Source organism: Lepidochelys olivacea (assembly GCF_965140295.1).
Source record: "Lepidochelys olivacea isolate rLepOli2 genome assembly, chromosome: 16".
Classification (NCBI taxonomy): Eukaryota; Metazoa; Chordata; order Testudines; family Cheloniidae; genus Lepidochelys; species Lepidochelys olivacea.
Window position 1 is genome coordinate 27,363,159 of NC_140426.1, and position 27,242 is coordinate 27,390,400.

Sequence of the window (27,242 nt, forward strand, 5' to 3'; positions counted from 1 at the left end):
GGAGGCTATCAGGGAAGCATAATGATGTGTGTTTGAGTTCAGCTTTACTTCCCCATGATACACACAGTAGCATCTCCAGCAGATGAGAAGCATTTTTTTCATTGACAAAGAACCCCAAGCCCCAGCCCACTCCATCCCCACAAAATGAGTGTCACAAGACATTTTCCCTTCCATTGTTTAAAACAGTGAAAGCCCAACGCTTCCCATTCCCTCTGTGAGTGCAAATGATTTCACACAGCTCTGGATGAGTGCATCTTCTTCTCCAATCAAATATTTATCCACTGGCCACAAAAATAACTGTTCAATGAGCAACACAAACCTTCACAAACCTTCCCGTAGAAATGGCAGTCTGGAAAGTTAATGATACCACAGTTACTGAAATGACGGAACTGCTCTTTAATCATTATACAAAAGGTGCCTCTTAGACTGAAATGCACGGTAGGTGCATGTGAATCAGCTCCTAAAATGAATTAAAAGTCTAACTTGTTAATTCCCCAAATATGATATTTCAATGTATCAAAATTATAGTTTCTTAATTTTAAAGATCTCCAGAATGTTTTCTGAATGAAAATCAATGATCTAGTGAAATTCATATAAAATAGACCTATTTGACTGCAGTGAATGATAAATTTTGGCCACAGATATTGATGTGGACACAGAAGTTATTTCAACCAGGACAAATATAGATAGAGACATAGATAGAGACACTTATATATACTTATATGGACCCATGCCTACACACACCCATAGAGGCACATGCACAGGCCACACATAAAATCATAGAACCATAGAACGGGAAGGGACCTTGAGAGGTCATCTAGCCCAGTGCCCTTCCTCACAGCAGGACTAAGTATTATTTAGACCATTCCTCACAGGTGTTTGTCTAACCACAACCTCAGTAGGCAATTTATTCCAATGCTTAACCACTCTGATAGTTAGGAAGTTTTTCCTAATGTGCAACCTAAACCTCCCTTTATGCAATTTAAGCCCATTGCTTCTTGTCCTATCCTCAGAGGTTAAGAAAAACATATGTTCTCCCTCCTCCTTGTAATAACTTTTTACATACTTGAAAACTGTTATCATGTCCCCCCTTAGTATTCTCTTTCTCAGACTAAACAAACCCAGTTTTTTCAATCTTCCCTCAGAGGTCATGTTTTCTAGACCTTTAATCATTTTTGTTGCTCTTCTCTGGACTTTCTCCAATTTGTCCACATCCTTCCTGAAATGTGGCGCCCAGAACTGGACGCAATACTCCAGTTGAGGCTAATCAGTGCAGAGTATAGCAGAAGAATTACTTCTCGTGTCTTGCTTACATCACTCCTGCTAATATATCCCAGAATGGGGGGGTTTTTTTGCAACAGCATTACACTGTTGACTCATATTTAGCTTGTGGTCCACTATGACCCCCAGATCCCTTTCTGCAGTTCTCCTTCCTAGTCAGTCATTTCCCATTTTGTATGTGCGCAACTGACTGTTCTTTCCTAAACCGAGTACTTTGCAATTGTCCATATTGAATTTTCATCCTGTTTATTTCAGACCATTTCTCCAGTTTGTCCAGATCATTTTGAATTTTAATCCTATCCTCCAAAGCATTTGCAACCCCTCCCAGCTTGGTATCGTCCGCAAACTTTATAAGTGTACTCTTTCTGCCATTATCTAAATTATTGATGAAGATATTGAACAGAACAGAACCCAGAACTGATCCTTGTGGGACTCCACTCATTACATCCTTCTAGCATGACTGTGAACCACTGATAACTACTCTCTGAAAACAGTTTTCCAACCAGTTATGCACCCACCTTATAGTAGCTCCATCTAGGTTGCGTTTCCCTAGTTTGTTTATGAGAAGGTCATGCGAGACAGTATCAAAAGCTTTACTAAAGTCAAGATATACCACGTCTACCACTTCCCTCCTATCCACCAGGCTTGTTACCCTGTCAAAGAAAGTATCAGGTTTGTTTGACATGATTTGTTCTTGACAAATCTACGCTATTACTTATCACCTTATTATCTTCTAGATGTTTGCAACTTGATTACTTAATTATTTGCTCCATTATCTTTCCGGGTACAGAAGTTAAGCTGACTGGTCTGTAATTCCCCAGGTTGTCCTTATTTCCCTTCCAATGTTAAACTACATAGATTTGATTAAAAGAACATTTAGATTTTTAATAACATTTAAAAACTGTGGTTACCTCTAAGGCTGCAAAAGAAAGAAATTTTAAATATAAAGTCATATAATGTACAGCACAGAATAATCAACAGGACCTAATTCTGCAAACGTTTAAGGACACTCACATCAGTAGTCCCTTTGACTTCAGTTACAAGTACATGCATACTTAAGTGCTTGCTGGATTTTGGCCTGGCGTTTATGCACAGGGTCCCATTTAACATGCTATCGTCTGACTAAGGGTTAATTTTAAGTTTTAAAACAAATGAAGGGTAATAGCCGAGTTCATTATTTTAAGGGCGTGTATTATTACTCCATGAATATATCCTTTCAAAAGTCCTGTTCTCTTAGCAAACCAAAGAGAATGTTCCGATAGTTTTCGTTTCTTGACAGTTAAAAGTGATGATGAGGATGGAGATGTTAAACCAACCAAAGGACAAGCAAACCAAGGAAAAGGGAGCGATGATGGGAAAGACCCAAGGAGACCCAAACGACCAAGGACAATACTTACAACACAGCAGAGAAGAGCATTCAAAGCATCTTTTGAAGTGTCTTCAAAGCCATGTAGGAAGGTAGGCTCTTCAGCAGAGACCTGCAAACAATCTGGTTTTCTGCTGGTAACGCATAGGACACAATGCCAAACTCTGTGGAAGACCCTTACACAAGGGAAATATTTGGTTGCTCAAAAATTTGCTAATAAAACATGAACTGATCATTTACCATTAGAGTCTCAGGAAGCATGTGGCCCCTCCAACACTGAAAAGTGCACATCCCCATTCCTGTAGTTATTGTTTCTAGTCCTGGCTTTACAAAGTGTAACCAGGATGTGTAGTCGTTTATAGCAGATAGGACTGTGGAAAAAACTATTTGCATCACTGGTGAAACTGATTGAAAAATCACCTCTTTGTAAAAGGCAACATACTCTGCTGTTTCCGCTCCATTTTTTTGCTGTCTGAAGTATATCTTCACTGTGAAAAAGTGACATTTACCTGCATCTATAGAAAATGAGTCACTTGGGATAAGTGTGATGTGTCTCAGGGTTGCCATTTGCCTTTGTTCACGGTGACAAATAGTGTTTATTGGCCAAAGTATCAAAATTTTATTCTTAGCCAAATTTACAAATCAGCGTTTCATAGTTTAAAAAAAAATAATGACATGCTCTCTCTCCTGACCCACCTACTTAGGTGTAAGTTAATTCTTCTTTAAACATTTCTGCCTGTAGGTCAGAGAAACTCTAGCAGCTGAAACAGGACTCAGTGTGCGAGTTGTCCAGGTCTGGTTTCAGAACCAAAGAGCAAAGGTAAGTTGTTTGTCCACATCTCAAAAGTAGAGCCTGAAGCACATGTACAGAATGCCTAGCAGCAATGGCAGCCGTGCACAGCTCTTCCCTTTTGCTGAGAGGTCTGTGTTACCGAGATAACGGTTTATAAAACCGTCTTATGACGTGGGCTCCTCACAAGTGCATATTTCTGCATGGGCTGCACAGACTGCGATCACGTAGGAAGGCCCCTTTCCAGACATCCGCAGCTAGAGTAGAATGGTCCAAGCAATGCTAGATAAGGACTAGTTTGTATGTGCAAATATGGAACTGCAAACCCAAATTTCTATGCTCAGGAATGAGAGTTTATCCCCTGGTAGGGTGTACAGGAGTATACACACTCTGTATTGATAGGTTTGACATTTGCACAGAGTTTTGTAACTAAACCAGCTCTTTCCATTCAAATCCATGAGATTATCCTGCTTTTCCTATTTTATTCAGATGAAGAAACTAGCACGGAGGCATCAGCAGCAGCAGGAGCAGCAAAACTCTCAGCGACTAGGGCAAGGTAAAGCCATGTTTGTGATGGAAGCAAGGAGAAGGGAAGGGGCTTTGTGGGTTTATCGTAGCGTATGTGGGAGGGTACATACAACCATGTGTATGTCCATACAGATGATATCAGAGAATCATAGAATATCAGGGTTGGCAGGGACCTCAGGAGATCATCTAGTCCAACCCCCTGCTCAAAGCAGGACCAATCCCCAACTAAATCATCGCAGCCAGGGCCTTGTCAAGCCTGACCTTAAAAACTTCTAAGGAAGGAGATTCCACCACCTCCCTAGGTAACCCATTCCAGTGCTTCACCATCCTCCTAGTGAAAAAGCTTTTCCTAATATCCAACCTAAGGCACTTCCCTGCCCCAAAATGTGTACAGTCTAATTGGAAAGAAGACGCAACAAGTGATGGAAGATTGATGAGGCTGATGTAGAATGATTAGACTTCCTAGTCAGAGTCAGGGCCAAGAGTTTGCGAGGCACCTCTGATTCGAGGGAGACATTCGCACCATTCATTCTGCCCTCCTGTTCCAGAAGCTAGGAATCTCTTAGCAAGAGATGAAAAAAGATGCCTTTCTGATTATACCAGACCTCTGTCATTAAGGCTCCAAGTTTTCACTTGATCTGCATCCACAATCAAGACCAGATTTTCCAAGGAGCTGGGTGGGAAACCTGGCCACTGATTTTGCTGCCTAAATTACAGTGGAGCTGTTTTGGAAATCTGGCTCTAACTGACCCGCAGGACTTAACACTGGGATTTCCTGCTGGCTGAGTTGCAGCTGAGTAAATGGTAGTTGGGGAGCACCGATCTGCTGAATGCCTAACTCTGCCTTTGTGAAACAGTGTCCCAGTCTCTCACATTCACCCCCCAGTGGGCAGGTATTTCCAAGCGCTGTTGGTTTCTGAACTCTAGGCACAAACAGAACGGCTTGGCCATCTCACTGGGTGCTCTGGGCTTTCCGGTAGTTCCTTTGAAATTTAACTGAAATGGGTCAGGGCAGTTTGGTTCTCTCCCACAAAATGGGATAGAGCTGCTGATTTTTCCCAGGAAGAGCGATGCTGCAGTAGAAGGACCTGGAGAGCTGGACAGTGTGACAGAACCATAGATCTCTGGAGGACACATGGGTTCTAGCAAATGGTGATCACTTACTACACTGCCCTGGACTCCTCAGCATTAATACCTTCACGCACTGACCCCATGGGGAGCCCGGGGCTGGTTGGTCCGAAGAATGTTTTCGCTATCGTAGAAGTTTTAGTAATTCCATCTCGCTTCTGGCCTCGTGTTCCAGTGTAGCACAAAGTGGGCAGTAGGCAGGGTATAAACCCCATGTGTGCTGCTTCAGGGCTAGGCTGCGAATGGATTCTGCTGTTTGTTTTGCAGAAGTAATGTCCAACCGAATGGAAGGGATGATGACATCGTACACACCACTTGCACCACCACAGCAGCAGATTGTAGCAATGGATCAAAGCAGTTATGGCACGGACCCATTCCAGCAAGGTCTTACCCCTCCACAAATGCCAGGAGACCACATGAACCCCTATGGTAAGGCTCTCCACGCAGCACCACACCGGGAGCAGCAGTTATCTGTACGGCAGTTCAGACTCCAAAGGTTCAGCCTAGTGATTTGTTTTTTCTGCAATTTGAGCTAGAGCATATATTGAACCAGCATCGGGTTTTTCATTTATTTATATGCACAAAAACAGGTAGGAGAAAACCTGTCCCAGGCTCTAGGCACCCTTAACAAATACTTCAAAATATCGCTCTTAGCCATTACAAATCCAGCAACGTTACCTCTTCCCTCCACCCCCAACAGAGTCACCCAAGAGTGACCAAACACCACCAGCACCGCCCTCCGCCCACCCTCACAGTCCTTCCCTTTCCCCCAAAGCTCAGAGGAAAGCAGGCATTTTGCAGCATGCTCCAATAGAGGGAATTAATCTTGTGGTCCTCAAATGCAAAAATTACCATCTCCATAAACTCCCTCAAATTGTAAGCTCTGAATTGCTAAAGAGCAGCCCTCATGTTGCTGCGAGATATGCCAGGACAGAATATTCCCTCCAGGACTTATATAATACTCTCTGACCGAACACAATTACCGGCTTCTACCCATTTCCCACTCACCACATCACATGGCCAGGTGTAACCAAACGGCACCTTTTACGTGCTACACAAATGTAAAAAGCCTCATGGCTGTTACAGGACTATTACCGTCTTGCATTTAAATATGATTTAAGCGGATTTTTCAAACGGCGATGAGTGATCTTGTAGCGCATCATGGCTCAGTTACATCACTTTAACTTCTGTGAAGTATGGGGCACGTTGGTACTGAGATGGATACACGCCTCTTAGTAACACTCATTGGAATGACGTGCATGCAGCAGGAGGAAAGCAGACTGTGCTGTGTGCTGTTAACAGTGTTTGTTGCAGAGAGGTGCATGCACACTGGGAAGTTTGGTAAATGAAACACAGTCTGAATTTCAAGTGCATTTCATAAAGAAACTTGAACCCCAGAGGAACTTTGGAGGGGTCGGGTTTGGTGGCTAACATTTTGCCCGGCTCGCTCAATGAATCCCCACTAGAGATATGGTCTGTGCCTCAAATCAAACACAAAGTAATACAATGCAGCCATTTCAATTGAGTGCCGGTAGAGCACTTTCTGGTGCTCTCCCAGGTGGTCAGTTGCCATTTCAGCCGCAAAAGGAGATAAAAGGCAGTATTGTCTCTATTCCAAAACAAAACTCCATTGCATTTGCAGATGCGACATTGTGTCTGGGTGAGCAACACTTTTTCCCAAAGAGCCGTTTCCCATTGTCAGAATTGGGGCCTAATCCTGCATTAATTGGCTACCTAAAGTTTCTGTTGTGGAATGCAAGGTCCCAGCTCGTGCGGAGTGTGTGATCCTCCCTGCTCCCTGTTGGTTGTCTGCTCATGTCAATTAGAGAAGGGTTTTTTTATGTGCTGGAGACAGCAGCATAAATGAAGCACTGCCAGATTTCCTCCTTCTACGCAGTATCAAAGCCATTGAAACACCTAGAATTTGATCTCCAGTCCCTGTTTAAAGAGCAGAGCCTTGCAGAAGAGTTATTTTATGTTAGCTTAGGAAAGGAAAACAAACTGTATTAGCTTTTGCGTTCACTTGGAACAGATAGTGTGCCTCATAGTGCCTGAGAATCCTTAATCTGTATTTCTCTTCCTGCACAGAATCGAGCTTAATTTCTACATTTTGTTTGCAGGAAACGACTCAATTTTTCATGATATCGACAGTGATACCTCTTTGACTAGCTTGAGCGACTGTTTCCTTGCCTCCTCAGAAGTTAACTCCATGCAGGCTAGAGTAGGAAACCCCATTGACAGGCTGTACTCTATGCAGAGCTCATATTTCGCCTCATGAAAATAATAAAAAAAAAAACAAATAGCTGGCGTATCTTTAGCAAGTGACTTTTTGCAGAGCAGACTCTACAGCCATATGTTGCCCAGCTCTTCTGTCACAGTGACTCCTGCCACCCCTGGACTGCCAAGAGCATTTTTAGGAGGACCATATATTAAATAAATAAATCAACCCATCAACCCTCACCTCCCCCAGTCACACACACCCACATCCTCAGTTATCCGGATTGGACCAGGCCGAGAGGAAAGCATGGGAAGAATGGAACACCCAGCTCTCCAGCAGCCCTTGGTTTGGTTTGAGCTCCGCACTGTAAAGGAGGTGACTGTGTGAAAAGCGAGACCTTTTTCCTCCTTTCTTTCTTCCTTTCATTTGGATATTTAAACTTTTTTTTTTTAAAGCCACTGAGACTGACATCAGTCGACCATATGACAAATAAATCAAAGAAACTGGAGACTCCTCCCCTTTCTTACTGCATGACTCATACTATGTTGTGGATAAATTGCCATTTGAACTGTGAGAAGTTAATGTAAATGTGACGTTCAACATTTGTTTCCTTTCTACACTTTTTCTACATTACCCTCAATCTGCTCCTTAGTTTATAGCCCTTATACTGTATGATACTTAGAAAAACTGGTTAACAATAAGCCTTGTGGAGAAGCCAGTGATTTCATAATTGGAAAAGGACCCTGGAGAGAAGCTGCATGTTAGGGACAGATGCATTTAGATTAGTATTAATCTTGAATAATTAAAACAAAAGGTGCTTACATTACACAGAGCTTTATTTAATTTTTAATGTGTGAGAATAAAACATTTACTTTTATTTGTAAGTAATGCAGTGCCACCTTTCAAGCCTAGACTGTGATTGGCAACCATGTGTTGTTCATTCTGTTCTGTTTATTTAGGTTTTGTATGAGACATAGATGTGCTACACTCCTTTGTCCATCTGGAATAATTAAGACCTCCTTTCATTAATTTTCTTCCCTTGTCAAGGAAAGTGCAGGATCTAAAATCCTAGCCCAGACCCTGAGAAGTGTGCACCAAGTGAGCGAGAACACAGAGAACACGAGGCTCTGTCACGAGCCTGAGTCTGATCTCACTTATGGAAGTTTCACACTGATGTGCCTCTGTTGCCTCCAGCAGTCACTCCAGACCTGCACTAGTGCAAATGGGAGGAGAACCGGGCTCCTTATGCAGAGATAAAGAGAACTGTCTCAACAGCCCTTGCCGAGGTTTGAGCAGCCATTATAGATTTTTGTAGGGCATAAAACACGATAAATAATAATATTGTAGTTATAAATGTTGCCTGCAGACAATAATTACCGGGTGGAGAGGCAGACAAGTATGGCCATGTCTCGTAATGGAGAGGCCTTAGTGAGGAACAATTTGACAAGGTAAGAGAAGTAATGATACGATGTGTTCAAAAACGAGTAAAGACGGGGTGAGGAGGGAAAGGTTAGGTAAGTCAGGCCCATTCTTAAACAAATGTGGTAAAATGCTGACCATCCCACGAAAACCAAGGTAATTGAACTCCTGGCGTGTGACTTATGGTGCAGGCTCAGGGGCTGCAGTTGCAAACTCTTCAGCACTCGGAGGGGCCCTCCATGCCAGTTCGATGGGCCACAGGCAGCAAAGAATGTAACAGACTCAACAGCCTCATTACGTTCGTGGCAGCTTACATATGTTCCAGTTTCCTGGGATAGTAGCACTGCCTGCTCAGGATAGGTCCCAGCTCTCATGGGAGTCTGCCCATGAAAAGTTAAGCACCCTTTTCTGAACCAGAAAGGGCTACTTCTTGCTTCCCAAAGGGGTGAATACCAAGCAGGGCAAGAAAGAGCTGAGTCAGCCAAAAAAGGACCTGTGTTGCTCTATGGCAAATGGTATAACTCATCTGGAACACAGATTTAAAACAAAAGAGGGCAAGAGAGCACTTCTTACATCCCAGGTGATTATTAACTCTCCCCACTTTACTAAACAGGGGGCAACCAGGGCCACATCCCATCCAGGGGTAGCAAAGCAAACAAAGCTATTCATTCCAAACAACCACGGGTGGAGCTCAGAACCCATTTTACACCTTTCTTAAAACCCAGCTTCCATCACTAGGAGAAACACTTGAATTTGCACCTTGGTGAGGTGAGGAAAGGCTCCATTGGGAAAGGAAGTATACTACTCATGCAGGCGAGATGGCACGTCTGGAGGTCTCACCTCTGCTCTGGTGCCCACAGCACAGTGTCCCAAGACAGGCAGAAGGGCCCTCTCTCACAAACACACACCCAGTGTTGCTTTATTCTGTCCATTCCCCTGCAGCCCCCGATGTTCTGGGCTAACAAAGCTCAAGCCATCCCCTTGCTACTGCATGTAGCTCTCCTACCTCGGACAGGAAGTAGCCCAGATTGCAGCCTGCCAGCAGTCAGGGGTCCATCACAATTGCATGCATTCTGTAGAGGCAGTTTTATCTTCTGCAGAGGGAAGTGACTTCACCAGTTGAAGCAGAGGCTTGTGAGCCCCTTGGATATCTGCTGCCAGTTGGGAGAAAAAGGCTTTACTACCTTTTTTCTCACCCAGGCACCACCGATTTTTCCCCTTGTGCTGTACCAAAAAACACCCCTGCTTACAACAGCTGGTATCTGTAAAGAACTCAGGTGACCTGGACATTTACATTGCTGTAGGGGCCAGAATTTGAAGCATTTCTCATGTGGTACATTGGAAACATTTGTAACTACCCGCCTCACAGGATTAATCCAACTCCCAGCAAATATCAATTTTCTCAGAGCCGGAGTGTCTTCACAAGCTCCAACCTCTGATGTTTATGGCATCTATACACTGTCCCAGGATCCCACCAGTCAGACCTCCTCTTCTTACCAGTGCAGAATCAAAGGCCATAATTAATTAACGTTGAGACTGGTCTGAGCACTGTACTGTGCCCCACAGTCTGGAGACTCCCCTGCTCCATGTCTACCTCTGGTTCGCGGCTGGATGTTGAAAAAATCCACTTCCAAGAAAGGAATCAGCAAGCCTACTTTGGAGCTCAAGTAGCGATAACCCTTCTGCTGCTCTTTGGATGGCACTTTATCACCTTGGCATATATTGCAATGTAGGTATAAATATACTCTCGGCTGAGCCTTTGGTGTGTTGTATGGCAATGCTTAGCCGTTTGTTCCCCCATATTATGCTCTAGTTGGTGCCAAGTGCATTGTACATGCAATCTCTTGGCCAACATGGCTAACTATATTTCCAGTGCCGGGGTGCATTGAAGCCAATCAAGCCGGGGGTGCACTTTTGAAAGTATGGCCAGTCACTTCGAGCAGGCCAGTGATATCTGGCAAAGGCCAAAGTTCATTAAAGCAAAATAAATTTGTAGTACGAATTATCCCACAGGAGCGTGATCATTGTGGTTTTAACCCAGGACCTGCAGTAAAATATTATAAAGCAACCTCTGACCTTTTTGATTTCTGGTTTACTCTTGTATTGTCAAGGGAAATGTCACTGATCAGGTGAAAGTAAAATGTGCAATGGGCCATACAGCGGTAATATCTTACCCTGAGTCACATTGATAAATTCTTGCCCAAAACTCTTAGCATCTGGCACTTTCACGGAAACCACAAATAGTGATTGTACATATGGGAGTTTGAAGGGTAGAGGTCGTGACAGCAGTTTATTACGTCTACCTTACAGTGATAATTCTCTCTAGCAAATTAACCTCGCTCTAGTATAAATACATCAAGTGAACTCTTCATAGCATTTCAATCATGCTGTTTTGGCTAAAGAAGGAATACACATTAGGCTAAAGCAGTGACAAGATGCAATTAACTAAAAGAAGATTGATTAGGTTTGTGTTCACTCAATAATATTTAATGAAAGGTTATCATAATGTGAACATGCTAAATGATAGCTTCCTCAGAAGTCTGTATTGTGCAAATGATCAATTCTGTGCCCAAAAGTGATGCTAGCATACTGCAAGTTTCCTCCCGCCAAATGCGGTAACTGATTGATGCAGTATTTAGTCCCTGTACTCACGGACCAGCATATGCTTTTAACGTAGTAACTAGCGCGTTTCCATTTCATAGTGTCACTGCCAATGGAAGAATTCCCCCACAACGTGCAGCTCATCTCAGGGCTACACTAACCACAGTCTCAGTATGATGCTGAGGAGAGGGACATACTTCCAAATAATTGGCTTTATGGTGTTAAATGTGTTTCATGCCCAACAAGTAGGAGATAATTATGTTGCTGTCAGTAAAATAATTTTTGGTTTCCATCTCTAAGCTGAAACATGTCCCACGAATCTTGGTCTTTTTTCTTCTTCAGATGCTTTGTCACCAAACGTGTCTGCGTTCTAAAGCCCACTTGGTGCTACCCATGCACAAGGAGTGAGCTGAAGCATGCTCTCAGTGGCCACTGAATGTGTTTCGCTCTGCTCAATGTGCAATGTGAGTATTGCTGCTGAGGGATAGGTACGAGCCTGCTCAGAGAGCCCCTCTCATGAGCCTGGCAATGTGTCCACTCTGCAGCACAGTCACGGGTTAGGGAGGCACCTTCAGCCTGGTAATGCCTTGCAGAGTGGTTGATGTAATTCCACATCCCTTTCCCTACTGGGTGCAGGAGTCCTCTCCACCTTTTCCAATGATCAACGATATTTCCAGCCACACCCCTCATTCTGCCCAGAGCATCATGGTGTCTCTGCTCCTGCCAGCCAGATGGGCCATTCAATTTGTGACATCACCAGAAGTTCCGTGGTGATGTCATACTAACTCAATAAGACTCCACTACAGGACCAAGGAGAAAGACAAGCTTCCTCCAACCACAAGGGTTGGTCACAAGAGCAAAAGGGAAGAGAGGACACATTAGAGATCGCATCACAGCCACAGTCCTTGGAGCCAGTTCCAGGTACACGGCTATGAAGTTCCCATGTGCTTTACATCTCTAGAGCCTGAAGTATTTGGGAAGTGTTAATGAGCAGCTGTCATTGTGTGTCTAAGTCCCACTTTAGCGTGCCCTCCTCTCCTAGCACAGTGCCGCTGGGTGGCACAGATTGCCCGACTAACACATCCATAGCAACTTGAATTCAGAGCAAGTTAAGTATTTAGGCCACCATTCAGTAAGGTACTTCAGTACAGGCTTATCTTTAAGAAAGTTCTTAAATCCTGTTGGCTTCAACAGGACTCAAGCATGTGTAAGTGCTTTGCTCAATGCAGAGGGTTGACTTCATGCTTAACTCCCTTGCTGAATTAGGGCCTTACTGAATAACTTGGTAACGTCTAAGTATAAGCACAGAATCATAGATTGATTTGCTGATTCTACTGCAGGCCTTCCTAATGGTACAGCATGGCTGCTCTTGGGTCTGCACAATGTTGTTTTGTTTAGCAGTGACTGTGAAGGGACTTCCAGCTATTTTGCAGTGGGAACTCTGTTTTTAAGTGGACACCCTTTTTTAGCTGTACGGCTGTATTACTTGTATATTTATATATTCTGTATTTATGTTACCAAAATGTAGTATTTTGTAGCTGTCTGTTACAATTTGTTTAACTTGTACAAAATATGAATTGCTCCCTCATACTTAACCACCTGCCTTTCACAGTAGCTCCCTGCCCCTTGCTCTCTGTGTTGGTAACACGCCACCATAATGTGTGTAGGTTGGATTTTTTTTTATTTAATTACTTGTCATTGTTAAATTATTTATTAGTGTTTTTTAAATTTCATTTCACTGCATTTTTTTCCTGCCACCGTCACCTGGCAGCTAAGGTATGTGAGATTCTCATCCATTGCGTTTCTGCCCAGGAAAGAGAGAGAGAGAGAGAGATTACATTTCAGTATATTTGTAAATAAAAGCAACCTGTAAACAAACCAGCCGTCTCCTCAGGGTGCAGTTTGTGTCTCTTTCGTTGCAGTCGATGTGTGTGCAGCATGCACTCTGTGTGCAGTGTGTGTGGTGGACAGGGGCACTGTGTGCTCACCTGGGAATTCGCAGGGAACTTGCCACCCTCGCTGTAGCCCTTGACTTGTACGGCGAGTCCACGTAGCACTGGGGAGCGTGAGGCGCAGCCTGCGTGGCCGCATTTTCCATTGATCCTTGGCGCAGATACAGCACAGACAACGCTAAAGCAAGCTTCCCTCCCGCTGCCCTCCACCAGCATTTGCAGAGCCCACCTGTCGGGGAAGGAGGGGAATGTCGCTCCATGGCTCCTGGTTCTCAGGCTCTCTGATGGGACTGCCCTGGGATAGGGGTGCATGGTGTGGCTGCATCCATTAGGTAACCGGACTGAGCCAACTAATACCCTTGGCATGCTGTCCACTGCAACGATGGGGCCTTTTAAGACAAACCATCCTGGGCCACGTGGGATCCAGCTGTCACTTCTGGTGTCTATGCCCCAAGCACTGCTCGTCACTCAGAAGTCGTTGGTTTTTCTGATGAACGCATAGGAGAGAGGGGAAGGTGGAAGCCCCGCTGGCTGGTGAAGAGGGATGCACTCTGCATCCTAAAGCGAGAAGGAAAAGGTCTATCTTATTGTCCTGGTAGCAGCACAGCGAGGAGCCCTCTTGACTCCCCCAGTCACGTAAATCCAGCCTCTCCACAGGACGGGGGTGCTCAGATCTAGGCAGCCCCAGCTTCAGAGCCTGAGCTCTCCCAGGCAGAAGTGCAGCATTCACACTGGGGGGGCACGGCGCACACACGGGCCCGACAGAACTAACCGATGGGATCCAGGGAGAGACGGCCTGGCCAGGTGCCACATGGGAGCCTTGCAGCTCTGAACAGGGGTTTCCTGGAGAAACCTACTTTTGCTCAAGGCTGGGAAATGGGGACGATGGCTGGTGCTGGCAATGCAAGTGAAGCAGACACACACACAGTGTCTTGTTCACAGGTACCAAACCCGCCAGCAGCCCACAGGGTAGGCTCCGGCTTCTGGCTTTCCAATCCTAAGAGCAGTTGGCTGTGATCTGAGAATGGGAGCCTGCCTAGCAGCCTCCTATTTGGGTTCAGCTGGAAGCCCGACAAGCCGGGATCCCCAGAGGCCTCAGCCGGCGATACAGCTATCACAGAGATGGGTGGGGAACCCAATTCCTCCCCCTCCCCATATGAACTCTGCTGGAGGGACAGGCTTGGCAGTGCACATGTGCCCCACCATCGACTGGGGCAGTGGAAGCGGATTTAGCCCACATTAATAGGAGCCATCAACATTTTTCTACAGAAACTATTTTTGATGGAAAATTTCATTTTCAATTAAATGCTTTCCACACAAATTTTAGGTTTTTATAGAAAAAATTTGAAAGCCCCCAAATTGAAAACTTTCCTACCAAAACCTTTTGGATTTGTAATGAAAATTTTCTGTGGGACAACAAAAAGTCACTGTTTCCCCTGGAAACACGCCTGTGTCAGACCCGCTCCACACATCAGGGAAAGAGGTGGCCCAGCAAGCGCAGTTGCTCCCGAGTGACCTCACTCCAGGCTCAGCACACAGGGGACTGGCTGTTTGGGCCCCAGGTTGGAATCCCCTCTCTTCATAGCAATGCGAAGTGGGCAGGGGGCGGCTCTGGGACTGTTCCAGCTCATGGCATAGAGCCGCCTCGGTGCAAAATAAAAAGTGGTATTGATGTAACAAGACAGGCAGAGTCTCTATGAGAAAAATTATCCAGCCGCTTATTGCCCAGCATGCTTTGGCCAGCCTCCTAGCTAGGGTCTGCTCCTTGTGCTGCACTGGATAGAATGTATTTAGCGTGTGCAACTATATATAATGAGCCACCTTAACAGCACTCACCCCACACACCCTTGGCAGGCACAGCCTGCTACTGTCTGTTTCCAACATGAGCACTGCACCGCAGGGACTAAGCACCAGTCTTCCCAATGCCTGGGCACAAAAATTCCTCTCTGCTGCCAATTATGCCAGGTCTGTGCAGGTAGCACACACCTGCCAGGCTGCTGGCTAGTTCACGCAGCTCATGGTTGCACACACTTGTATGTAAAACTGAATGGTCCATTGGGGGCACTGAGTAACTTAGGGGACTATCAGCAAAAGGGGAAAAAAGCGGTTCTGTTGTACTTGAGTACTCAGAAAGGATGCTTTCCATCATGGTATTTTGCAAGCTTAACTAAATCTGCATGACTAAATCTGCATGTGGTGTTTGAAATTAATGAATCAAAGCAGAGCTCCCAAGACTGGAAGTCTAGCGCTACACGAGGCAGAAAGGTTTGTCAACTGGGATTTTAGTTTGTGATCTTTTTGCCCACATGCAGCAAGTGGATGGACAAGTCAGGTCCACGGGGTTCCCAGCATCATGACTGGTGGAGTGAAGAAGATTGTCCCAATGGACTTGAAGACTTCAAAAAAGCTGGGATGGTCTGTTGTACTCAAAAGCCTTTCTATTGGCAGTGCCTAGCTGAGGCATCACATCGCTGACAGAACCTGCTCTCGGGAAAGTAACAGTGACTCCAAAGCGATTCTAACAGGGGCCCATCGGGAGGTATCATTTATTCAAAGAGACCAACAGCTTAAGGGCATGGCTCTACTCTGTGTGCTACAACACCACAGCTACACATTGCCGCTGTAGCGCTGTAGTCTAGACACTTCCTGAGAGATGGGGGGAGGGGGGTTCTTCGATGTTGGTAATCCACTTCCCCAAGTGGCGACAGCCATAGCTACAGCAGGGGCTAGGTCAGCTTCGCTACAGCACTCAGGCTGTGTGAATTTTTCACACACCCCCAAGAGACATAGCTAGGGCAAGCTGAATGTTAAGTGTAGACCAGCCCTAAAACAGACAAGTATATGCATAGGGCCATAAAACAATCAGATTAGAGAGTTAGATAAGATTTATGATCTAGCTATCTGAGTGAGTTTTGGTTTGTTCACATCTAATTCTCAGTTGCTGATTTCTGGGGTGTGGCGGCACCATTTCTTTCATGCTCCATGCACTTTAAGATACAGCTTCAATGCCTTTCTTTCATTTTTATACCTGGGGGATGTCATTTGAGGGCTGTGAAGCCTTCCCCACTTCAGCATGGAAATTGTGAATACTTTGCCAGACTCTCTAGTGCTGAGGTAACTAAATATTAATACAATAACATCACATGATCAAACAGTTAATGCTTGTCCCCCCCAATATTTCTACCCGTATAGATGCCCATATAGCTGCTACACTTTGTCCTGCTTTCCTTCCATCTGCATAACCCCCTCTAATGGAGGGCAGGATATGGCCCAGAGTTATGCTGAGAACGCTGCAAATTTACCTTTATTGCTCTGAGTCAAATACCTTTTTTCCTTTTGCTGTTTGGCTCCAAATTGCATCATCTCCTCCCCCAATGCTTGCTATTGGTGGAATGTCATTGAGGAAAAATGAATTGCCATTAGCAATTGGTTTCACCCAAGTCAGAACTAGCTGCTCAAATATTCATGCTTTGTGAGCATCCAATATTTATGAAGGAAGAAGTACAGTCGCCCTCAGCGGTTTCTGAATCTTCCCAAAAAGATACGTAAAAGAGATTAGCAAAAGGGGGAAAAAATGATGATTAATATATGTGGGGCTTTGCGTTCTGCATTGTTTGTGTTGTGTTTTCTCTTTAGTGTCAGTGTGACAGAATGAAGACTGATTTATATGACACAGCTGTAGCAAACAAAAGGAGAGGAGAGCAGGGAAATGGCTGGAGGTAAAAATGCCAGTGCAAAGGGCTAAAGGCCTGCACCTGGGTCCTGCTTCCCATACTGCCGACCCCCCTCAGAGCACCTTGGACAATCAGATTATCTTCTGGAAAGAGGAGTTCAAATGGCCCTTCAAAAGATTTGTCTTAATAATTGCTGTCTTATCTTAAGTCCTGTTTTTTTATCAGCCAAACTGCTGCTGCGAGGCAGATCCTGGGGATAAGGTGCTGTCACTCTTCATTATTATTACCGCTTATAATGAAAACACATTTGTTCCTCTTTCTGTGGACTTTGAAATGGTGTCACTAATGCACATCTGGTGTTTTATCGATATTTTTAATAAAGTAAAAAGTAAAATGACAGGGATAGGCCCAGCTGTCTAAAAATAACCATGCAGTAAATGCTGCTAAATACATAGCATCGCTGCATTGCGTTCGTTCGTACTCAGACTGTAACCGATTGGTCTAGCAAGAACGAATCACATTTTTACATTTACAGAAAATTCTTCCTTCCTTGATATTGAATTTTTCAGTTATCCCCACAGTGTGCTAGCTTCTCATCCATGAGAGAACACAGTAATTATCACTAGTACCAGCAGGTAAATTGTGAAATGAGAACAATGACAAACACTGTACACTTTTCTTTTGCACACCAGAAAACAAAACAATTCTGTTTGAAATCCCATTAGTGAATTTGGATCATGATACTTATCGGACAAAAGCCACAACAATTACTTAATTAGGGATTGGTCTCTACCTGGAGCAAGTTGTTCAAAATTAGCTCTAAAAATATAAAAGAAAAGCTTGGCAATTGTTTATAATGTGGAAAGTGAGGATGCTGCATAAAGAATTCCATAATTTCTCTCTCTCTCTCTCTCTCTCTCTCTCTCGTATTCCTGCCCACATGAATCCACACCCCGGCTTGATCCAGCCCCCTCTGCAGTCAACTGAAAGATTCCCATTGACTTCAGTGGGACTTGGAGTTGAGCCTCAAACACCAATATCCCAGTCGATAAGGAAATAGCACCTGGTTCGTGTGTATCATTCACTGTAACCTTACTCTGGCCTAACCTTCAGATTCACCATTGCACTGTGTGACGGGGGCCTGTGTAAGACGTTTCCTAAGACACTATGGAGCCCGTCGTACACGTTCAGAGCCACAGGGCAGCAGCCATGAGAAGAAAGACAATAACATGCAGGTGGGAGTCATAGCAATCTGCTCAGGTACAGCAACTCCTATGTCTGAACTAGCACCCCACCTCCAAGGAGGCATGATGTTATCACGAAGGGAAGAGCCACTGGGTTTAAAGGATGAAGAACAGGCCGCACTAGAGAGATGGAGGACTTGGGGCACCTTAGAGACTAACCCATTTATTTGAGCATAAGTTTCGTGAGCTACAGCTCACTTCATCGGATGCATCTGTGGAAAGTGTAGAAGTCCACAGGATGCATCCGATGAAGGGAGCTGTAGCTCACGAGAGCTCATGCTCAAATAAATGGGTTAGTCTCTAAGGTGCCCCAAGTCCTCCTTTTCTCTTTGCGAATACAGACTAACACGGCTGTTACTCCGAAACCTAGAGAGATGAAAAGTCTCCTCTCAATCACACCTAGTATTCCAAGCCATAATCCCAGGCTGTGACAAGGGTGTTGTGAGAAGCTGTTGGGGCGATTCCCCAGGTCCCCGATTCTCCTCTCTCACCAGTTTTACACTGGGCAAGGCAACACCGCCGCGCTGAGTCAGCGCAGCTGCCCCAATGCAGCTGGGCCGCGGCAGCGCGTCCGGTGAAGACGCCCTCTGCCAACAGAGCGTCTTCTCCAGCCGCCATAGTTACTCCAGCTCAGTGAGAAACTGAAGCTATGTTGGCAGGAGCGCATCTCCCACCGACATCGCATCAGGGCGGACAGCGCAAAACTTGTGTCACCCAGAAGGCCGGGGAGGCGGGGGGGGTTCGCACCCCGAGCAACATAAGTTAACTTGACTTAAGCAGTACTGTAGACCTGCCCATTGACTGCAGTAGGGACATGCTGCTTTGTACCAGAGTAGGCGCCATGATAATTAGGCCATTGATCTCTGTGCTGAGAAAACAGGAAAGAAACTGAAACTGGGTTCAAACTTTGTGGCTTGAAAATAAAACCTGTTATAACTCCACCTGTTCTCAGGCTATTGCATTGGTACCTACAATCGATGAGCCTGAACAGAAAATTTTTACTCCAGACCCAAATTTTTCCACAGGTGGGGCCTCCTCAGCTCAGCAATTTAAAATAACAGATGATTGTGCATTTTTCAGATGGCTACAAGGAGATTAATTCTGATGCTGTCTGTGAAGAGAGTAAACCGTTCCAAGATGTGTTTGAAATGGGTCCCCTCATAGCTGGCTCCAAGAAACTGCCCTTTGTTCCAGGAGGCTGGAGATGTGGCTATAGGATCTGTGTCTTCCTTATAACTACCTCTTGCTGCTCCAGAGCCAAATGCAGAGTTTGTGGCTACAGGGGCGAACAAAAATGAGATGTTTGAAAGGGAAGGCATGTTTCTCGTAAAAGTCAGCACTAATGTGAGGCTAAATCTAAAATAATAATTATATCCTTTCTAAGAAGGTATTATGGGCCCAGGCCTCTGCCAGGAATACAAAGAGATCAGGCCTAAGCCCTGTTGCAACAGCAGAGTTCTGAGTTCAGGGACAGCTCATCTAGTAAAACAGGGGTGTTTTGGGACAACGGCATAAATAATAACAAATGACTCGCCAGTCACCAGGCCAAGGTGGAGTCACTGTGTGCCACTGTCAGACAGACAGGCAGAGCACTCAGAGGAAGGGGGGGGGGTTGAACATTTTTTCTAGATGGAGCAGAGAACTCAAACGGAAAGCAGACTCACCTGCCCACCCACTCTCAGAAACCAACAGAAAATCAGACCATTTTACAGACATTAATTAATTAAACCTCATCCCAACTCTATGAGGGTGAATAGCGTATTTACATCTGTCCACCAGGGGCTCACCATACTGTGGGGTGCAGCCATAAATCAAATTCCAAATGCAGTGTTTGCTCATCTCACGCCAGCGACTGAATGCATGTTGTGAGAGCATATGTCTCTCGTTCCCGTGCACGCCTCTTCTCTTGTGTCCTATAGTAACTGAAAGGACATGGCAGTCGCTCACTCCCACCAAAAGAGAGAAATGGAATCAGAGTGCCCAGAAAACTCCCCTTGCACCATCCTACCACTTTGCAGGGGACTCAGGCTCAGATGAGGCACATGAAGCCAACTGCCGTCCTGCCAGAAGCACAGTGATGGGAGAGGCCCAGGGGGCCCAGGCCCCCCCTCTCCTGGCCAAGCTCAAGACAGCAGTGAGGTGGCCCCATGGCCAGGGACCTTCTGCCTGCACAGGAGGTAACAGGCTGGGGCAGCCACATCCCCACCCAACAGAGGAGCCACCACCAGAATCCTGGTGCTGTGGGAGTGGGGGGGTGAGGGGGGGCTCTGGCACTTCCTGAGCCCTGTACACTGGGTGGAGCAGGAGTGGGGGGAGGGAAGCAGCAGCCCCAAGTCTGGGAATTTACCCTCCCCCTTTACATGCAACCCTCCTCTTCCTGCACACTCCTTTGCCACATGTGAGCATATGTGCCATGCTGTCTAATGCTTTCCCAAGGAGAGCATTTCACAACATCCACCTGTATAATTACCGTGAGGAACATGGTGTATGAAACACATTTTCCTTTTATACACCCATTTTGTAATTACCAGAGACCCACCTACCCCCCGGTGTGTGTGCGTGTGTGCACGCGTGTGCATGCATGCATGTTGTGCAACGATTATTAACTACACTCCTGTGGCAGCTACAGACAGCGAGCTCTCTTTCGCATCCTCCTTCGCTATTACATTACCAGTGCTATTCACGCAGGTTTGCTGTGTTTGTTTCATTGTTTAACTTGTTGCAAGTAACTTGGTGTCCCACACATCAGGATGAGTAATTGCTGATCTGATTAGCCAGCAGTATACACCATATGTGACATATTCCCTCACACCTGGGCTGTCAGATTGCTGTTGATAAGATGCTGATAGGTTGGGCATGAAAGACACCAGGTGAAGGGCAGACATTCTCTTAATCTTCTCTTAACTGCAAGACATTGGACTAAAACCTTGTGCTCTAGGCCTGACCAGAGAAGTCAGATAACGAGGCTCCCTTTGGCTGCAGCCTTTCCTGCAGGACACAGCAATGGGACCCTGCTTAATGAAGCAGGCAAAGACTATACAGTTAAAAACCTCACAAAGGTGAGGGAGATCCCTAAGGCTAAAGAGGGAAAGGCCTTAAGCACTCTTCACTAGGCCATGGGAAGCAGAATGAGGCAGCCTCCAGGGGCCACACCGAGCATCGATTCATCCTGATGCAGCCTCCTGTCAGTGCAATCCAGACACCTGAATCAGCTCTCTTCCTGCACCATCCCTCTAGATTTTCTGTATCACTGGATTTAAGGAGGGAGCTTGAATCAGTATCCTGGCCATGCTCCATCTACCTGATCTGTCTCAGTTTCCTGAGGCTCAATGAAGAAGGAGCCTTCACTTTTGCATTTAGGCACCTAAATATATTTGAGATATGAGCCTAACTCCCATTGAATCCAGTGGGAGTTGGGTGCTTAAATAGCAGGATCTCTGTCTTGGTGATCCCCTACATTTCCTCCCGCCTTTTGTTATTCTGCAGCATTTAGCAAACAGAGTCACTTTCAGGATCTCAGTTCACTCCTAGTCTGACCCTGATTATTGCGTGTGCTGGAATTCTTGCAGTTACATGTCCTATTCTTGAGAATATTGCCATCTTCATTTTCTCTCTATACCTTTCTCTTACTCATTAATGCACCATTAGTTAGTGTTAGCTAAGTGCTTTGAAGATGAAAAGTGCTAAACAGGTATGAAGACTCATTATTCTGGTTATTAGAAAGGTTGAAGCAGTCTAGGACTCGCCTGTGCCAGCATTTAATTATGCTGGTGCACTTTCGGTAAACAGAGTCTGCGTCTGAAGCTGAGCCTAGCCAGACACACTGTAATTTTCAATCTCTGCAACGATGCAATCAACAACAATAAATACTCTGCACCACAGCACAGACAGGCCCAAGGGCTTCCGGTTCCTGGCACATCTACATTTGAACTGAATTTCCATGAACCTAACCGATTTTAGTGGAATTTATCACAGAAATTGCCCATTTTGCTCGTTTCTTAATCTTCTAAAACATTTTAGAGGCCTTTCAAGCTTCAGAACATTCCTGCAAGACAACTGGACCACGTGTAAGAAAGAACAGTCTTTGGAAATCTAATCGTCTCCACCTCAAAATAGAGAGGTAGCACTGGGCTGTTGACAGTGGGTCTCTGAAGACTTTCAATGTACTTCTTATTCCATAGCTCTGGCACCACATAGGAAATTAATTCAGCGACAATATTTTCATTAGATTATAACCCAAGTTCTCAATCTTAGGCACATTTGTATGCTTGTAATACATTCTAATTACTTGTAAAGAATAAGTCTGTGTGCTGGTTGGTTTACTGAATATATTAAGTTAATGAATAAATAAATTTGTCTCCATGCTGGGAATGCCACTCGCCGTCAAAGCTTGCCGCAGAAGGAGGGAACCAGAAATAAGTTTCATTTGCAGTGTTGGTAAATGATATCGTTTGGATTGTAGGTGGATTTGCTGCCCCTCCTATGAGTGATGAGTGAGAAAATCACCCCATTTCTGGCTAACAGCAGATCGACTGTTTGTAAGAGTGCATTACGGCTTTTTGAAGTTAAGTAGGAGTCTCTCTCTCTCTCTCTGCACCCCATGACCCCCCCCCCACAGATCCCAGGAATGCACCACCCCTGGAGAACTGCCTGCTCTACTCCTCTCCTGGCCTCCACAAAGGATGCCCAGCAGAAAGCGCCACCAGCAGATACATGCATCTAAAGTCCCACTCCTGGGGAAAAGCCTCTGAATTTTGGACCATGGAACATTTTTTGCTTTCTCCTTAGGGGCTCTCTCTCTCTAAGAGAAAAAGAGAGAGCACCTGTCAGTTTTCATTACAAAATGTTGAATCTCTGAATGGCCTGGGACAAGACCAATAGAACTCCCTGTTTTTCTCAAAGGATGGAAATTAATCATTTTTGCGGTGAAATACTGAGTTTTATCCGTGGAATTGATGGATTCCCTCCTCCAGCAAATACACAAACTCAGCAAGTGAAAGGCAAGAGTTTCAGACCCATCCAGCTGTGATTGCTCAAAAAGTTAGTCCAATAGTGGCTTGTAGAAGCACAGAGTAGAAGGGACCACAAGGGTTGGATTTCTATACTGGGATTCCCTTTTCTGAAATCAGTCTCTTTTCGGATCTATAAGGGAGAGTACAGGTCTTACCATGCACTGATAATGGTCCAGCGTTCTGGCCTAAATGCCATCCACTACCCTGGAGCACTGGACAGAGGGGTGCTTGGCCTCACTGGGAACGGCTGCTAGAACCCTTTCTGCACTATCCCATTGCCCCAACGGGCTGAGGCCTCCTCTAAATCCCCAAAAGCTGCTTCAGTGTCCCTTCCCGCATGTGTCATCGCGGAGTGAAGATGAGGACAATAACACAGGAGCTTTTACATGAGAATACTCACTCCAGTTACCCCCCACGGAGAGAAGGCACATGTGACATGAGCAATACAGACCCATGGTTCTACCTTACTGAAGTCTCAAGGGAGCCTTAGGGGAAAAGGCTCAATATTGTACTCACTACCTACAGCTAGGTGCTAGGCAAGGGACATGATACTGCGACGGAGGCGCAAGGAGGAATGGAAGTCCCTTTCCCAGCCCACTATTAAGGTCCACTGTGGAAATAAAATACAGGAAAGCGGAGGAAGTGGCTGGCTATGGGGTAAAGGAGAGCTGTTCTGTGTGCGATGCCTCACTAAAGAACAGTTCATCTATACAACATACATAACCCCTGCCAAGCTGCCAAGCGAAACCCTGAGTGTTCAGCTGCGTGACTGCTGGTAGCACAGGGGAAAGCTGCCTGTGGGCTACTTTCACTTACACGCCCCATTCTCTTAAGGCTTTGGAATATTTGGGAAAGGAGAATCTGTAGAACTTGTTTGTTTCTATCGGCTAATGCCCTGTTTTCAAGTTTCTCAACCACCCTTTTGGAGCATGTGACCTTGGCCCTTCCTCTTCCATATCCCTGGCAATGCACTGAGCATGTGCACCAAACCCTTAGGCGCAGGAGACAGGAACCGTGTCAGGAGTGATGAAAACCTGCATGTGGTGGGAGCTGGAGCAGGGTTTGCCTTGACGTGACACTCTGCATTCTCAACGCGTTTTTGCAAAGTAATGATTTCGATCCTGGCACTGCAGTGGTGAGGCAGGCAAGCCCATGGATGCCAATAGGGGTATGTAGGCTGGTGTAGCCAGCAGTAGCCTTCAGCACCTAATTTTTCAGTTTTATCAAAGGTTACTGGAAAAGTAGCCAGGCGCTCCAGGGCTTTGGCTGCTATACAAAACAGATGAAAAGAGAAATAGCTGTCTGCCTCCTGTTAAAGAAATGCCAGTGTACATGTTCAGTTCCTGTTTGGCCTCCATTTAGGTCAAGCACTGAGACAGTCCTCATAAGAGTTTGCAGTGAGCTCAGTGTGTCTACTGTTGGACTTGTAAGCAGTCTTTGGACACTGCTGCATCATTGGAGAGGTTTATAAGAAGTTGTATAAATCTCACCTTTCTCACCACTTACAAATACACTTTTCATGGGTCCAGATACTTTCAAGATAGTCCATGATTTTTTCTTTCCTTGCCATTTGTATGCAGTCTTCTGGACCATGTGTAGACTGATGTTGACATCTTACTCCTTGTGGATTTCTGGATCTCTCTCCCTCACAATGTGGTCTGATGATTCAAGCAACATCAAGCTGATTTCTTCACACTTCTCAGGGATGACTAGCAAGTTGGAATTATTATTTGTTGGCCCCCTGAACACCAGATCTAGTCCCATCTTTGATATTTCTCTTCAATGCTGCTTTCCAGTCAGCCTCCTCTTAAGGATCTTAGTCTGCAAGTTACATAATTTTTTTAACTGTACAAAACATACTAAAGGGTCTAATTATGATACCAGGTTTTCTTCTAGAGAATTTTTTAATGATATATTATCAACAAATATAAAGATCTCACTCTCATAGATAAAGGAAGAGCTTTTCAAAAGCACAAATGGGTGTTGGACAGCTAACACTCCTTTTGGGTCTTGAAAGTCACCTCCAAATTTCTAAGGGTTCACAATATTATAAAATAAATTTCTTTACAAATATCTGGCCATATTCTTCAACCAGTTCTCACACTGAATAGCACCTCGTTGTGTAGCCACATTCATTTCAATGGAGCTACTCAGAGAATAAGAAATTACACCATGTAGTTATTGTATTAATTGTTGAGAATAGGCCACTTTTTCCACCTTAATTGAATTAGTCTCTTTAGCACTGACCCCGCATTTGGTAAGGCAACTTCCATCTTTTCATGTGCTGTAATATATATATTGCTTACTGTATTTTTCACTCCATGAATCTGATGAAGTGGGTTTTAGCCCACGAAAGCTTATGCCCAAATAAATTTGATAGTCTTTAAGGTGCCACAAGGACTCCTTGTTGTTTTTGTATTAATTAAGATGACATACATGGACTCAAAGGTGTTAACGTGACTCACTCCTGTCCAACATTACACCGTGTTAAACAAGGTCTGGGGTTTGGTATAAAGGGACCTCGGCCTGCTTAGTACCATGGCAAAAACACCATTAAAAATCCTTTAAACCTTTTTCATAAAAATATAGGGAAAAAAAGAGGAGAACACACAAAGTATTGAGGAAGGATTTCATTTTAACCACATCCGTTGCTCTGTTAGCTGTATAGAGTCTTTAAGGGAAAACCCCATGTTTGACAGTCTTTTAGCTGGTGTCAAAGATGGTAATGGTCTTTTTTGGGAAAAAGAGGAAAAGTTAGTGGAGATGGGTGGAAGCTGTTGTTGCTATTGTAAAGTCTGATCCTGTTTCCTAGAAGACAAAACGAGACAAACATACAAAAAAGGGGAAAACAGAGAACTGCAAAGATAGAAAATGCAGCTTCTGTCTCTGATATTGACTCTTACTTGCAACTTCAGAGGCCCAGCACATGGTCTTATCAGCCACTCCAAGAGCTGGCACACTTGGACCAGCATCGGGCTGTTGAGGGCATTGCAGTAAGCTTGCAACCAGGAAGGCAGCTAACAACATTGTTGCAAAATATACAGTCTTAGCCAGCTCAGCCACACTCTTCTTAGATAGAAGGGAAGAAGAGAGAATAGGAAAAAGAACAAGAAGGTGGGGAAGGAAAAGGAGACTTTAGGAGGATGGGGTGACAAAGTCTCACATACCAGCTGGTGTTCGGGTAGAGCCAGTGGAGATGGGGATATCATCTGGCTCCCTTGCTCAGGCCCAGTCTGGTCAGAGCATCTGTCAGGATTCGGATGAAGGTGGTCCAGGGTCCCAGGAGAGAGTGGGGATAGCAGCCATGCTGGTGAAGCTCACGCCTTCCCTTTCTCCCATCTTTCACTCAGCCCATGTTCTAATAACCAGCTTTTCCCCCAGAGTTGCTTTTTGAGGACACCAAAAGTGGAATGATGGGTGGAATAGCCCATCTCCTCATTATTTTGTCTACCAGTTAGGCCTAATTTCCAGTTCCACGCTTTTCTTGTTTACCAGGCATGATCTTGACACAGTCCTTGAGTTGTATCAGTAGGATTTTTTGTTCACACTAAGTTGGTCTTTCTGTCTCCCTTTTTCACATTTTCCCATCAACATTTATGATGATAGGTTATTGAGATACTTTATGAACTTTCACTCACTTTTCACAGTTGAGCTTACAACTAAGATAAATTTGTAGGCCCAATTATCACAACACTAATGGCATCAGAATCTGACTCACAGGTAAAAAGTGTCAAGAATTTGCTGCTACTACTAATGATACAAGAATGCCTAACAGCTATCTCAACTAGCAATCACGCAGAAATCTCCAAACGTGGACAATAGCAGCTACGCATCTGGAAGACACACATGTAAATTAATTTACATCATCACCAAACAATCTGATGTTACTTCATTAGCATAATTATCAACCTATTAAAGGCTTACTAGGTAAAAACTAATGGGTATAATCAAAGTAACAAAACAATATTTTACACCATTCATCATTACCATAACTGGTCAAAATAAAGGCTCACTGTTTTATATAGCTCA

At 44.9% G+C, this 27,242-nt stretch overlaps 1 protein-coding gene and 1 long non-coding RNA gene across 2 annotated transcripts in view; one reads left to right on the forward strand and one right to left on the reverse strand.

Moving 5' to 3' along the window:
- The window catches only part of LMX1B (LIM homeobox transcription factor 1 beta), a 128,652-nt gene extending 115,443 nt beyond the window's left edge, over positions 1-13,209 (forward strand). Inside the window, exons 4-8 of the mRNA XM_084650007.1 lie at positions 2,561-2,739; positions 3,390-3,467; positions 3,927-3,993; positions 5,361-5,522; positions 7,214-13,209. Coding sequence (XP_084506133.1) covers positions 2,561-2,739; positions 3,390-3,467; positions 3,927-3,993; positions 5,361-5,522; positions 7,214-7,371 — 644 coding nt within the window. The 3' untranslated portion in view covers positions 7,372-13,209. The remainder of the gene's footprint in view (positions 1-2,560; positions 2,740-3,389; positions 3,468-3,926; positions 3,994-5,360; positions 5,523-7,213) is intronic.
- The window catches only part of LOC311532019, a 144,163-nt gene that overhangs the window by 54,529 nt on the left and 62,392 nt on the right, over positions 1-27,242 (reverse strand). The window lies entirely within an intron of this gene.